At 52.6% G+C, this 14,449-nt stretch overlaps 1 protein-coding gene and 1 long non-coding RNA gene across 2 annotated transcripts in view; one reads left to right on the forward strand and one right to left on the reverse strand.

The window, feature by feature from the left end:
- Positions 1 to 8,005, reverse strand: part of LOC105481299 (paired box 3) — a 99,094-nt gene extending 91,089 nt beyond the window's left edge. Inside the window, exons 1-4 of the mRNA XM_011740802.3 lie at positions 7,662 to 8,005; positions 6,111 to 6,346; positions 4,673 to 4,802; positions 3,317 to 3,451 (exon numbers count right to left, since the gene is read on the reverse strand). Of these exons, the coding sequence (XP_011739104.1) occupies positions 3,317 to 3,451; positions 4,673 to 4,802; positions 6,111 to 6,346; positions 7,662 to 7,746 (586 nt within the window). The 5' untranslated portion in view covers positions 7,747 to 8,005. The remainder of the gene's footprint in view (positions 1 to 3,316; positions 3,452 to 4,672; positions 4,803 to 6,110; positions 6,347 to 7,661) is intronic.
- A 4,973-nt stretch (positions 8,006 to 12,978) lies between these two features.
- LOC105481301 (CCDC140 long non-coding RNA) lies at positions 12,979 to 13,544 on the forward strand. The gene has a single exon (XR_011609615.1). It is a non-coding gene; the product is annotated as a CCDC140 long non-coding RNA (long non-coding RNA).
- Positions 13,545 to 14,449: the final 905 nt, after the last annotated feature.

Genomic DNA, 14,449 nt, shown 5'->3' on the forward strand with positions numbered 1-14,449 from the left:
TTCTATTGATTAGTCACCGCTTTTGTGTTAAGGGCTTTCTTTAAAATAAGAAAAAAATAGGGGGAGGTTGCAGAAATTTCACTAATGTGAGCCTCAGGCAAGGGAGGAAAAAAAAAAGAGGAGAAGAAGGGGGGAGGCGGGCTGTGTCTAGATGAAAGTGAGAAGGACATAAAGGAGGCAATTGAGTCGGCTGCAGCCCGGCGAGCTAAGCTTCGAGCCGTCCAGAGAGTAGGGGAGGGGGCGGCGCGGCGCGGCGCTTTGGCGCAGAGCGCAGGAGTGGGGGCCCAGCCCATTGTGGCGGCGCCCGCGGGCCCGCTCGGCCGAGCCGGGGGAGGAACAGAGGAGCCCATTGAGCGGCCGCTGCGCAGGGCCGTGCCCACAGCCCCGGATGCCTCGGCCAGGACTTGGCTCCCCCGGCTGCCCCTGCTCCAGTCTCAGCGCGGGCCAGGAGCTAGGGGGATTGGCGATAGCGGGCGGGGGTAGTGTTCCTGAGCCTCCCAGCCCTCTCCTTTCTCCTGAGCTATGAAGCTGGAAGGATGGATGCAGCAAGGGTGCGCGCCCGTTAGGGAGCGCGGGCCCGAGCGCACTAGCTCCGCAAGCCACTCAGCTCTTGGATTGAACGAGGGAAAAGGGAAAGCTGGGAAAGTTAAGAGGACCATCTGAGAGCAAGACACTGGAGAGAAGAATGAGGGTGATTCTGACCTCATTCAAGGTGGCTCAATCCTTTTGTCCCAGTGTCTGCCAAGCAGAGCTCAGGCCAAAGATGTCCCTTGAAAAGCCAGGCTCAACAGCACCCACCAGACCCACTCACTGGAAACAGGCAAGAATACACCACACTGGTCAGGGGACCCCAAAGTCCCTCCTCCCTCAGATTTCTCCTCCCTCTCTGCCAGGGCGCTAGGAGCGCTTTATCAGCATTCATTCTATTTTACAAGCGGGCAGCCTGGGATTTTTGATGCCCAAACAACAGAAAGAAGTTTTTGAAGTTTCTAGACTTCAAACTACACCTCACTCTGTCCTTTCTCTGGGCCCCTGTTGCCCTCCAGGGCTCACCTAAAAAGGAGCTAGAGGTGCTGAAGAGACTGACACTGCATCTTCCTTGACAACCCCAAATTAAATTAGGCTTCAGTCTCCAAGGTGTGTGTGTGTGTGTGTGTGTGTGTGTGTGTGTGTGTGTGTGTGTGTGTGTTTCCAACAGCACAGCCCCCACTGGGGAGAATACTCTGATTTTAAAAATGGTAGCAATTGCCCTTGAATAGCAGCCGGCCCAGCTAGACAGCCCAAAAGACTAGAAACATTTTGTAGGTGAAATGGCCACTTTTTCCACGCTGGAGAGTCCATAAAACTTCCTGGCGCAGCAGCTATTGGGGCTCATTGAATAATTCATCCCTCATTGCAAGCCCATAATGTCTATTCTCAGCCTTTTGTGGTGCTGTTTTCTCTTCTTTTCTCCTTGAATTATAAAAAGGTTGCCTTCCTTTGTTCACATCAAGCTGCTCCGAGCTGGAGCTTTGTCTGGGCTGAGCTAAAGTGTGAGTTTCAATGGACTCTCCAGGCTTTGTCTCCCAAGTTCATCTCCAAGTGTAGATTGTGTAGAGAAGGCCTTCTTTGTAAAAGCTGGAAAAGTTGTACAAATGTTTGACCAGCTCATTTGGGACGTTTTGTCTCCTGGGCCTCAGTCGCCTGTACTGCGAGAGAGCAGCCAGCCTGCCACGCCAGTGCCTCCAGCAACAAGTAGCAAAGCCGTGAGTCCCCAGCCTCTGTGACTGCTCCGGGCTCTTCTCCCCATTGCCCACAGGAACACATTTGGTTTGGGGTTGTCTGACTCCCTACCTTCCTCCCTTCTCAGCACCTCTATGCTGCAGCTGGGCCTGGGATAACAGCCAAGGTATCTTCTCAGAGACCAGGGCAGAAAAATGCACTCTCTAAAAAGAGGATTCAGGCTGAGTCCGTAGGAGGCCTCTGTCATACAGCAAAGGAAGCATCTCCCTTCCCAATCTGCTGTAGTTGGACATGTCTTTGATTTCTTGTGTGCATCAGAGTATCTACATTTGTTTTTCCCTCAAATCAGCCATTTGGGTCTGTAACTTCCAAATCTAAATGTTCCTTCCAGGTTGTGTACAGATCTTGCACTGCTTTGTAAAGCAGCCGCTCAGGAGAGCCAGTGGCTGCACCAGAGTTGGGCAATGAAGATAAAAGAAGTCCCACTTGGATGCCACTCTGGTAAGGGCTCAGACCCAGCTAGTCGCAGTTGGTGACGGCTCTGAACCCCCTGGAAAGCCTCCTGTCCCTCTGGCAACTCCAAAACTGACTTTGCCCGGTGAACTCCAGGTCCCAGGTGGGGTAACTTCAGGCGGGAGTGGGGCTGCTGGCCACTCTTGACCATTTGTGCATTTGAAAAGGGGCAACCATCTCCAAGGCCAAAGCCACTGAGACACAATCCCCCCATCTCCCACTGCAATGATCCCTCCCTGGTTCAACTCTGATGGCATTTCTTTTCTTTTCTTTTTTTCTTTTTGCGTGTGTACCCTTAAAGTTTGAGGATGACTTGCAGCGGGTGAAGGGGAAGCGAGCTGCACTTCTGTCTCCCATGAGGGAGATTTTTTTTTCTTAGTGCTGACAGTGCACAGCCAAAAAGGAATCGGAGGTCCGTACCCCTAGAAGACAGAGGGTGCCCGCACTCTAAGAACCCAGATCCCTTCAATTTGTAACCCAGAGCTTGGGTTCCTTTCAATTCCCAGACACACACAGGTTAAACCCCGTCACATTTGAAAATTAATTTCAAACAAATCAAACCAGTGAACACACACACACATTTATAAGGCAGCCAATGTGGGGGCAACTTTTGGAAGGCCCTTGCCCAATCTCTCCTTTACTGCGGGGAAACTCCGGAGACCAGGGCCTTTCCTGAGAGCATAAAAGCTACTTCAACTTCTGAAGATTCAAGTACCCTCTATCCCAGGCCCTACAATTGCTCAGAGATGCCCAGTCTCATACCGTTTAATGGCAAGAGAGTAACAGCTTCCCCTGCCCCCTCCAATAGAGCACAATTCACAGTTCTAGAATCCCAGGGGCTGACAGTGGTAAAAAAGAAAGATTTACAAAACGGAAAAACTAAGCAGAATAGAAATGTTTGTTTTAATTCCTAGTGTCCCTCTGGTCTTCCACTTCCATGCCCTTACTCAGGCGCAGAGACACCGCGCATGAAGGGACCTTGATCCAAGCTGGGCTTGGCTGCCTTCAGATCCGCAACGTCAGGGAGCCGATGCCCGCCAAGGTCCCTAGCGAGTGCGCCGCCCAAGGCGCCACCTCTTACCTCGCTCGCTCAGGATGCCGTCGATGCTGTGTTTGGCCTTCTTCTCGCTTTCCTCTGCCTCCTTCCTCTCCAAGTCGGCCTCCTCCTCTTCACCTTTCCCGAATTTACTCCTCAGGATGCGGCTGATGGAACTCACTGGGGGCGGGAGGAGGAAGGAAGCAAGGGAGTGCGCATAGCTGAGACAAGAGGGACTGTGCGGGAAGGAGGCCCCCCCACCAACCCCTAGCCAGGTCCCTAGAGCCGCTGCCCTGCACTGCTCGGGTGTCCCCTCCTGCATCCCTGGGCATCCACATCCTTCTCCAGCCCTCTCATCCTGCCATTCAAACCCCCCTCCCTATTATCTGTATCTCGGTACTGAAAGACGGAGCCTGGGAAAACCGCGCCTCCAGGTTAGGGCCGGATGCCATCTTTGTCCCTCGATTCTGGGCAGGAAGCGTTTCCCTTCTTGGACTCCAAAGACCGGGCTCTAGGTCTCCAATCTAAGAGAATTCTCCCACCAGCCCACTGGGTATCCTCCTTCCTCCCCACCTGAATGCATGGATCCTGCGGTTCGCCTTAAGGGAGGAAGAACCAAAGCTGACCTGTCCACACCCCCCCCCGCCCCCACCCCCGTAAATCAAGTTTCTTCTTTTCCTTTCCTTTCCTTTTTTTTTTTTTTTTTTTTTTAAGGCTATAAAGGGTTTAAATTTCAACTGTAGAATCGTTTCCTATTGTAAAAATCAAAAGAAAATGCACTCTCTCCCACTTATTTTTTCCAGATTCCAGTCTGGTAAACAAATCCATGTTCTGAAATATATGTTTCTCGCAGAGGGAAAAAGGGAGTTTCCTTTTAATTAAAAACAAACCCTCCCGTGCGCCCTCGAGCTGGCCCCTCTTCTCCCTCCGCCTCCCCCAGGCTGCCGCGGCAGGGGGCTCCTGACCGTCCCTGAGACTCTCGGGGGCAATCGGGGCCGTTGTGAAAGCCTCCACAGCCCTGCGCACACGGCAAAGTCCCTCCCGGCGCGGGCCCCATCTCCCTTCCGTTGGGGTTACCAAAACATTTGTTTCTCTTTAAAAGGGAACATCAATATTAATAAACGCTCTGCCTCCGCCTCACGTTTCCTGCCCTGCCTCCTTGTCAGAAATCTTCTTTGGGGAGTCCTCAGCGGTGGTCTCGCCACCCTCCGCCCCCAGGACAAGCATTTCACCCCTCCCTCCATAAAGTGCCAAGAACGCCTGGTTGTTAAATATTTCAGGGCCTCGGGAGAGGCCACCTTCCAATAGCTGAGATCGATAATTGGGGTGATTACGTCTTGTTCTACCTGCCGGGGTAATAGCGACTATCGCGCCTCGGGGAGACGTTAATGGGCCTAGTACCTGAGGGCACGGTGTTTCGATCACAGACCGCGTCCTTAAGTAATTTGTCTCGGATTTCCCAGCTGAACATGCCCGGGTTCTCTCTTTTGTATTCCTCAATTTTCTTCTCCACGTCAGGCGTTGTCACCTGCTTTAAGAGAACAGGCGGGCAGGCGTTGGTACCCAGTACCCTGGGCCAGGTGGCGGCGGCCCCACCGCCTCTGGGCCTGTCGGGATGCTCCTCCCTGAATCCTCTGGGACAGTCCCCCTTTGTTAGCAAAAAGACCCCAACTCTCCGAGGCACTTTAGAAAGAGACAGACAAGAACACATCCCATTCCGGAGCAGCCTGGGAAGCCTCTACCTCCCCGAGACAGGCCCCAGACAACCGGGATAAATTCAAAAGAATTATAACATCTTGATGGGGGTGGGGTGGGGTTGTACTTTCTCATCCCTGGAAATAAGGCAACTCCTTACACAGAACCAACATGAAAACGAAACTAAAAAAGCAATGCTTGAAAAAGGAGCTGAAAAATTAAGTTAAATCTTCCACTTGTGCTTTTCCAAAGGTATAGTTATGCTAAAGTGAAGACTGAAATGTAAAGGTACGTATTTAGGTTTTTAAAACTTCGAGTCGATGACAAATATAAATAAGAGAGACTGACTCTTCTCTCCGCCGCCAGTATATATATTTTTTAAAGAAGAAGAAGGTTCCAAAGATTCTTAGAAAGGCTGTGAAAGGGTTTCAGTAGATGGGAAGGAAGAGGAGGGTGTTTGGAGGTCTTCGGTTTACCATAACCCTCTTGATTTTGCCCCGTGGCAACTGGAAGAAAAGACAGACCTTGTGTAATTCCCTCCCACTCAACCCTAGTTGGCGTGACTCTTTCTTTTTAAAAAGGGAACCAAAATAATTTGAGGATAGCACCAAACTGCTTATATTTTTTAATGGAGTCATTGGCTTATTACAAAGAAAACTAATCATCCTAGTTTTTGACTCATTGAAAACAATTTGCACTGGGGGAGACTGAGGGCGGGGTTTGGGAGACAAACCAGTATAAAACCTGAAGAGGTTCCTTACATTCGTTTTGGAAAGTACAGTGCCATGGGTGGGAGCTGGGAAGACACTTAAGGAAGAAATCGGCAACAGGTGGGCACATACAGCTTGCCTACTTTAAGTGTTTATCTATTAAAATAATTTGATGAGGATTGCAAGGCTTATGGGCTGTAAAAAACAAATGTGATTTTTCCTTTGCAAAAAGGAGAGAGCTTTCCCTAAGTGTTCATCAAGAAGTGTCCAGGGCGCGCGCACACATACACACACACACCCCTTTACACACTTCCACAAACTTCAAAAATAACTCATTGGAGAGCCCCAGATGCCAGCCATTCCCCCCTGCCCACTCTTCCCCCAAACAGGGGACCACAGTCTGGGAGCCAGGAGGGCAAGGCCCGCCCTCTCACCTTGGGCTTGCTGCCGCCGATGGCACCAGGACGTATGGAGCCGGTCTCCTGGTACCTGCACAGGATCTTGGAGACGCAGCCGTGGGACACGCGCAGCTGGCGCGAGATGACACAGGGCCGGATGCCGTGGTGGGCCATCTCCACGATCTTGTGGCGGATGTGGTTGGGCAGCGGCCTGCCGTTGATAAAAACGCCGCCGAGCTGGTTGACGCGGCCCTGGCCGAGGGGAGTGGACACTGTGGGAAGGTGAAAAAGAGGGAAAAAGGGAAGGGAAGGGAAAAGTCACTGGAGGAAAATAAAAAGCAAAGAAGAGCAGCACTTAATTTCGCAGTCTTCTGGCCCATCCTCATGTTACAGCACTGACACTGAAACTGCTGCACATCGGACTCCCAGACCCAGACCTCCTTTCAATCACATTTGTTCAAATTATTTAGCAATATAGCGCGTGTAACCTTGTGTAAAGACAGCAAGTGGGGCAAAATAATTCTCCCCAGAGAAAGCATCTTCCACTTTGGGCCCGGGAGGAGTGGCAACTTAGGAGATCCTGTAGCTCATAGAGTGTCTAGCTTGCTCTAGAAACAGCCGCCTGGCGAAGAGAAGTTCACCCAGGCGCTGGCCTTGATGAACTCTGATCCCACCGATCCCTGTCCAATTGGGATCGCTCCCTTTCTAAGGGACTTGGGCGAGCTGATAGCCCTTGGGGTTTCTAGCCAAAAGCGCAGCAGCCAAGAGTCAAAGCGGGTCCAGAAAGGAGGCCCACGCAGCAGTGCCTGTGTCACCTGTTACATCTTGGGACAGAGACCACAGCAGCGGCAGGACTGCTCCTGGGTCCCCTAGCCCCCATTCTTGCTCTGGGTGTTACATTCTACTCTAGGCTGGGTGTGAAGGGGGTGGGGGTGGGGGCGATGAGCATCTCTGCTGGAGCACCCTAACCTCGAAAACCATTGGAAACGGCTCAGGCTTGCACAAGGCTTCCTGCCTCCTCTGGATTCCCAAAATCTTCAAGTGGACTGAAAGGCGATTCCTAAACAAGTTACAGAAAATTCTAGACGCTATTTGACACAAATAGAATTCTAATTTATTTAATTATTCTAAAAATTCCAATCACAATGGCGCGGCGTCAGCCACCACAATTTTGCAGGGCAAAAAAATACTTCCTGAACTAACATATGTTTCACAAGTGTGGGCTCAGCCGGGACAATTTCGAGACAATTTCGAGTGAACAAATTGCGGAGAAGTTGCTTCTGCAGCTCAGAAGCTGATTCACCTCCTTCTCCACCGCGACATTTCCAAAACAACAGGGGCAGGTCGCCCCGGCCCGCTGCAGGCCTGGCCGCCCAGCTCCGTCAGGATTTGAAGAGAGCAGCGCGCTCCATTTGCAGAAAGGAAATCGAGTAGGTCCTCGACCCCGACTGGTGCTTCTTGGGGTGTGGGGTGCCCGGGGAATGGGCTTACTGGAAGCACCAAAGGAGCCTGTGGAGCCTGCAGATGGGGTGAGGCAGCCGGTCCCAGGCCCCGGGATCCAGGCGGCGCCCTGAGGCCCTCCCTTACCTTCCAGAGGGAACCCGCTGCGCGGGTAGTTCTGCCCCGGGCCCGGCCGCATCATCCTGGGCACAGCGCCGGCCAGCGTGGTCATCCTGGGGGCAGCTTCGCTCGGAAATTATATCCAGGTGAAGGCGAAACGGAAAGGCGAGTGCGGCGCGAGTGACCCTCGGGAACTATCCGGAGCGTGGAGAGCCCCTCCCCAAAACGGCTGGAGAGAGAGGGAAGGACGCGGGGAGGGGGGCTGTCGGTTCCTAGTCCAGAGGCCGGAGCTGGAACCCGGGAAAGGGGAGGGCGGGGAGGCCCCGGAGTCCAGGATCCCGAGCCCAGGGCGGAAAAGTTTGGTGCGAGTCCGGGCAAATGCTCCCGCGACTGGGGTCCCTGAAAAGGGGGCTCAGAGAGCCACGGCAAGCCGGGGAGTCGGGTGAGGCGGGAGCGCGGCCTGCCTGAGTCTCCTCCTGTGGTGACACCGAGTGCGGGGATCCGGGCTCGGGAGCATTTATTAATTCTTTTACCCAAAGCTTGGTCAGGAGCCCTGAGCTGCGATTGGCCGATGGGGAGACCGTCCCGGGTGGCGGAGACACGCGCTGATTGGGCGACAGCGGCCACTTTCTCTTCCCATCTCTGGTGGTGCCGAGGCCTCTGCCGGCCCCGAGGGGGACCCGCGCTGCGCCCCTTGCCCAGGAGAGAAGGGTGGCCCGGTGGAAACTGAGAGAGACAGCCCTAGGGAAATGGCAGTAGCTGAGGGTGGAGAAGAGTCTCCGTCTCTCTGTCTCTGTCACTCTGTGTGAGAGTGTGTGTGTGTGTGTGTGTGTGTGTGTGTGTGTGTGTGTGTGTGTGTGTCTGATCTCTCTTTCCTTGACTTTCTATTTCTCTGTCTCTCTGTCTCTTTCTGTGTCTCTCTTTATGTGTCTCGCTCTGCCTCTATTCCTCTTGTGATTTCCTGTGTCTCTCTCTGTCTCATTTTTTCTACCTGTAGGTCTCGCTCTCATTTCTCTTGGCTTACTGCCACTGGAGGGGGCACAATTCCAATAAGAAGGCATCTGGGGCCCCAGACATATTTAGCTTTCCTTCCTATGGTCAGTGCCCCTTGGCCTAGGCTTGTTAAGGGGTCCTCTCGATGTGGTTTCTCCCGGGAGTGAGTCCAGGGTGCGCTGATGTTCTTTTGTCTTCTCCGTCTGCAAGCTGGGCTAGTGTGAAGCACAGGCAGCCGTCGCTAGGCCCAAGCCCTCGTTAGTTGAAGGCTGGGGGTATGGGGGGAGGGTGCAGAAAAAAACCCGGCTCCTCTCCTTGATTTAAAAACCCCTCTGGCAAGCTGCGGCTCTAAATCTCCACATATAGATCCCCGATGCGTCGACAGAGATGTGTCTATATGTTAAAGTTTTGCCCGGCTGCAGCGTTTGTTCTCAGGAATTTATTATGGCATTCAGACTAAACTGCTGGAAAAATAAAAGGAACGAAGTCTTGGCTAGGAGCTGAAGTGTCCCCAGCAGGATATGACGCCAGGAGTGTTGTAAAGACTGTCTGTCCTTAGAGAAGGTACCATTGTGCATAGCCTTTTATTTATAACTTGGTAAGTGCCAGCGAACTCGCCTCCTTTACACCCCCGAGTGCCAGCCCCGCGCTCTGCACTGCGCTTTATTCGCTCGAGTCTATTCAGGGACTGTCACTCCGGGTCCGCGAGGTATTCAGGGCCTTAATCAATCAAAAGGATGAGAATCGGGCAGGTTTTTCCCTTTGAAATAAAGGAAACAATGACTTCTGGGCTTCAAGTTCCCCCTTTTCCTTTTACGATTTTTGAATTTTTCGTGCGCCAGGAGTTCTCCACTCCTCTCTCTCTGTCCCCCTCCCCCACCTCCTTTGACAGTTTTGACGTGAACTCGGGCCCCCACCGTACTTCGCCATTCCCTAATTAAGGCAAACTCAGAAGGCAAGATGGTGGGGGTGGGGGTGAGGGGGTTGGGGTATAGCTGCTCAGCAGTCCACAAGTTGGTCCTTTAAAAACCCACCCACCATAGGGGAAAACAGACAAGCTTTCAGCCTGCCTGATGCCAGAAGGCTTGGTTGACCCTCAGAGCCACGGGGACAGGTCTCAGGAGACTCCCAAAAATGTCTGGACCCATGAGGGAGGCATGTGCCTTGTTTAACTTGGTTTTACAAATTATGATTCCATTTTTTTCAAGGGGAAAATTGTCTTATTTTCTTTTTAAGGAGCTGGGGTCACCAAAGCCTGTGTCCTTATTTTTTAAGCCACTTCTCAGCGACAGCGTTTTGAGAGTTAGACTTTTTCCAAGTTTTCTTCTTCCCAAAGGTTGAGCAGAGCCGACAGAGCACTTTCTGGGGTCAGCGGTAATTGTTGGGTGAAGGAGGTATCCGAAGTGTAATTTCAAGAAGGCAAATGCAGGCTCAACTCTCAGCTAAAATAAACTCTGGCACCCCGCGAGCAGTTAAAGAACATCTAGGACTGAGTCTCATTTGTTTTTGAGCCGGGGGCTTGGCCAAGCCCTCCCAGAGTCCACCCGTCTCTCTCCTGCCGGCAGTTTTCTCTCCTGAGAGCCGGCAGATGCTGGAGGGAGGCGCTTGTTCAAGCTTCCTTCTCCGGGTCCCTTAGACTGCAGAGTCCGCGAGACCGTTGAACGGAGGTACTGCCGGCTGAGCCGAGTCTTAAGTGTCCATGGGGGCTGGTTCATAAACTAGCCACCACTTGCTATAAAATCGTACAAATGGAGGCCACGAGGATGTGACTCCGGAATCAGGGGGCGACTCATTTTCTCTCCTTTCCGGCCTCTTTCTCTTCTGCCAAGCGCTCTGAGGTTCATATGTACCCAGATGATCAGCTCCGCCCTTCTCCACCGGGCAGTGGCCAGAGGTGCCTGGAGACACGGAGAGGGGTTTAGGCTCTGGACAGCTGGGCCACATCCAAAGACTTCGGGAATCTAAATTTCTTGTGGCCTGTGTCCCAGAAGTCCGACCTGGGATGGCCAGGACAGTAATGTTGGCTGAGGCTGCCCGGCCTAGGGCGCCCGCACTCTGCAGAAGTTAACCCGGCTCAGAGCCGGGGACTCCGCAGAACCGGGCGCAACAGGTCTCAGGAAAGTCGGGTGATTCCAGCCACTCTTTTTCCATCTCCGAGGCTTGAGCCTCCCGTTTATTTCTTTCTGAAGTCTCTCCGGAGCCCAAGCCACCGCACCCCCAATCCCCGCAGCTTGGTGGGAGTCCAGGCCACTTCCCTATCCGGAGCCGGTGAGCCAAGGAGTCCTGGTGCCAAATTTGGCCGCGGTACAGGTGCTAATTGGTAAAGGAATGCCCCAGCGGTGGGGCTTGGAAGGCGAGGGCCCGTGCCTGCATCCTTGAACCCAGGTTTGGGAGGCAGTGGAGTTTCCCCGGGCTAACAAATTACCCAGAACGCATCAGGGGGACTCTTGGTGTTGTGAACGAACCTAGCCTCCACTCACGCTCTGTGCACGTTCGAAATGAAACCGGAGCCTTGAAGACAGTACTTGGATAATTTGACCAAAAAAAAAAAAAACAACAACAACCCAAAACAAACAAACAAAAAAAAAAAAAAAACGGGGGGCGGGGGAAATAGCTTCTGTTGCCCCCTCTGCCCCTCTACCTCCAATTTCAGAGTCGCTGCAGGTGAAATTAACAGTGGGCTGCCTGTCCAGGCCTGGGTGGAGCTTGCCCTTGTTGGCTTGAAGGTTCTACCTTGCAGCCCGTTTGGATGCGTGGACCTACAGCCTAGTCGCGCTTGGGTGACTTCAGTCTGGGCTGCGAAGTACCCTTCAGCGCACAGCCTCCGCACTTGAGGACACTGGCACAAGGGTTTCATGGCCCATGAACTCCTCCGGGCCTCTGAGGGATGAGTTCATACTCAGTGAAACACAAGTCTTAAGAGGAAATTATGATCTATTCAAAATAATGTCCCTGACCTAGTAGGGAGCGGGACTGGCGTCTGCTACCCAGGCCTTTTTCGTCCTGTCTGAAGGGCCAAGCTCTAGCAGGCTGACACAGTCGAGCAGAGAAGCTCCTGGCCACCCGCCCAGCCCCAGGCGTGACTCTCAGGATGCAGTAAAATTTGGGCAAACGCTGAGAAACCCCCAGTCCCACAGAAAGGCTGCCGGGGGCTCACGGGGAGGATACCGAAACGCCAGGTTCCTGATCATGAGCTTCCGGTCCGGATGTGATGATACAGGATTGATGAATGCCCGGGTTAAACCCGTGGTCCTTCGCAGCCGCTGCCTCAGTGACCGCCATTAGGCCCCCCGCAGTTATTTGTCAAAAGCATTGGCGCCGCTCTTCTCCCCATCGAAAAATCAGTCGGGATGAGTTCGGATTAAGGGACTGGATGAGGATGTGGACATCGCATTGAAACGTGGTGTAGGCCAGCCGAAGTGGGTTTGTTCCTGCAGCTGGGGGAGCCCCAGGGAACTTGTGAGCGGGTTTACAATAAAGAACATGTGGTTTGTGGGAAGAAAGGAAGGAAGACAGAAAATAGGAAAGGAAGAAGGAAAATAGGAAAGGAAAAAGAAAAGAGGGAAAGAAGAAAGAGGTTTTTAAAGCCAGGGAGGGAGGGAGAGAATACATCTCATCGCAGTTGGTCTCCTAGTCCATTTGGGTCTGAGAAAATTATTTTTAGGCAAAACAAGGAAGACAAGATTCCAAAGCCCGATTCTCCGGGTGGGGTGGGGTGGGGGAAGGTGTCTTTTAGAAAATTAGAGTAAGTCTGTCTAATCTTCCAAAAAATGTTCTACTCAATTAGGTAAAAGTTCATGGTGGGGTGGAGGTGATGTTTAGAAGAGAAATTCGGTAACTGCTCTTTGGTGTGTGTATTCGGGGAGTGTGTGTATTCGGGCTGTGTGTATGTGTGTGAGTGAAAGAACCTAGAGTGTGTGAAAGGGGTAAGAGTTGAAGGGCCTTACTTAGCTGAGGGACCGTCTTATATTGGAGGCAGGCAGCCTGGGCCTTGGAAAGACCAGAAAGTCTGACCTCTGCAGAGTCAGGCGAAGGCTGTGAGTGAGGTCGGGGCGGGAACAGAGTTGGAAGAAGTGAATAAAAGAAATCTTGGGGTCCGTTGGTTTCCTTGATTCCTGGAGCAAAAAAGTAGGCGAGTGACCACTCCAGGAACTCTTGCCCCCGAGCGCCTGTACACAAAGAGCTGGGGCTGTGTGTCCTGCTGTTGGGGGAGGAGGGTACTGGGCGGGGGCAACTAACTGGTCTTTATTTCGCTCAGATCCATACTGGACTCCTTCCGACTCCACGCGGCCCCAGCTCCTGAACCAGCGCAGTGAGCCGCAGCCGCTTCTCAGCCTGGGTCTCTGGAACCCTGGGAGAAAATTTCTCCTCGAGACGGATTTCAGCGGTAGGGAAGAGGGGCCAGTGACGCGAGGAGCAAGAAAAGAGAAACATGGGAGACGAATGTTCAAACCCACATCTCCTCGCTAAGCCTGGAAGCTCGCCACAGTGGGATCATGGGACCCCGAGGGAAGAGGCTGAGAATCAGTCCGGCACCCGCGTTCCTCGGGTTTTAAAAGCACATCTGGGGCCAGAGACTGCATAGCCAACTAAACGGAGTAAACGCGACAGGTGGAGGAGGCAGAGTTGTCAGGGGCCAAGCCCCGCGCGATCTGGCCAGAGTCTTGGGGAGCGCGGACCTGGGACTGCAGAGAGGCGTTTTGAAGCGTGCTGCGCGCACCTGCCTCTCGGAGATATTCGACTCCACCCAGGCGTCTCCTGAGAGCCCGCAGTCCACAGACCCCAGGAGGGCTGCCCACCCTAGGACATGTCCTCTCTCGACCCCTCACTCTTTCAAAACTGGGGAAGAGGCGGAGGGGATGAAAAAGAAGAAAGAGAGGGAGAAGGAAAGAGAGAAAGAAGGAAATAAATTTTTAAAAAATATATTAAAGTGAGGGAAGAATGGAGGGAAGGCGTGGGCGAGGGAAGAGGGGAGAAACTCTCATCACCACAACCAAAGCAGGATGCCTCAGCTTCCTGAATTTCTACATATGACTTTCATTAAGTTCCTTCCTAGACCTTAAACTTTTTCATCTCCCATCACCCAAGAAAACACCCGTTTCCTCTTTTAAATAAAGTTTCTTTTTCTGGAGATGAACCTTTAAACAAGTCGTAGGTTTGGGGGCGAGGGACAGGAGAATAATTTTGATCCAGAACCTTGGAGATTGGAGAACCAGGTGGAAAAATTCTAAAAAGATGAAACCTGACCATCTCCGACACAGAAACCCATCGAAAGGGGCCACGGAGACGCGTTGATTAGCTTGGAGGGAGCACGCGGCAGAAGGGCAGACCCCTGGATAACCCGCCAACCTCCCACAGCCCTCTTGCAGAAAGCTGCCCGGCTCCCCGCCGTGGCCCTGCGCTCGCACCATCCTCGGGGTCTCGCTTCTTGGCCCCGGAAAACTCTGTGAGGGGCACCCCAGCCCCAGCCTGACCAAGAGTTAAGACAAGTAGCCCCAAGAGGAAGGAGCCTCGGAGAGTCTTTCTTCCTGTTCTTCTTCGTCTTCTTTTTTTCTGAACGAAATCTAATACTATCTGGCTGCAAAAATATATTGTCACCGGCTCTGAGCCTAAGAGATTAACATTTGGATATGTAGGAAATGTAATCTGCATGGCTAATTGATTCTCAGCGTATCAGTTTAAAGGATAAAGATCGATATCTACATGATGGATATTGTATTAATAGGGGCATAAATAAAGGCCGAAGAGTCGTTACCAAAACCTTTGAAGCCACTTTTCGGCTCTCGGGCCCTGCACGCGGCCACTGGGTCTCTCCCACCTCC

Source organism: Macaca nemestrina, chromosome 11 (assembly GCF_043159975.1).
Source record: "Macaca nemestrina isolate mMacNem1 chromosome 11, mMacNem.hap1, whole genome shotgun sequence".
Taxonomy (NCBI): domain Eukaryota; kingdom Metazoa; phylum Chordata; class Mammalia; order Primates; family Cercopithecidae; genus Macaca; species Macaca nemestrina.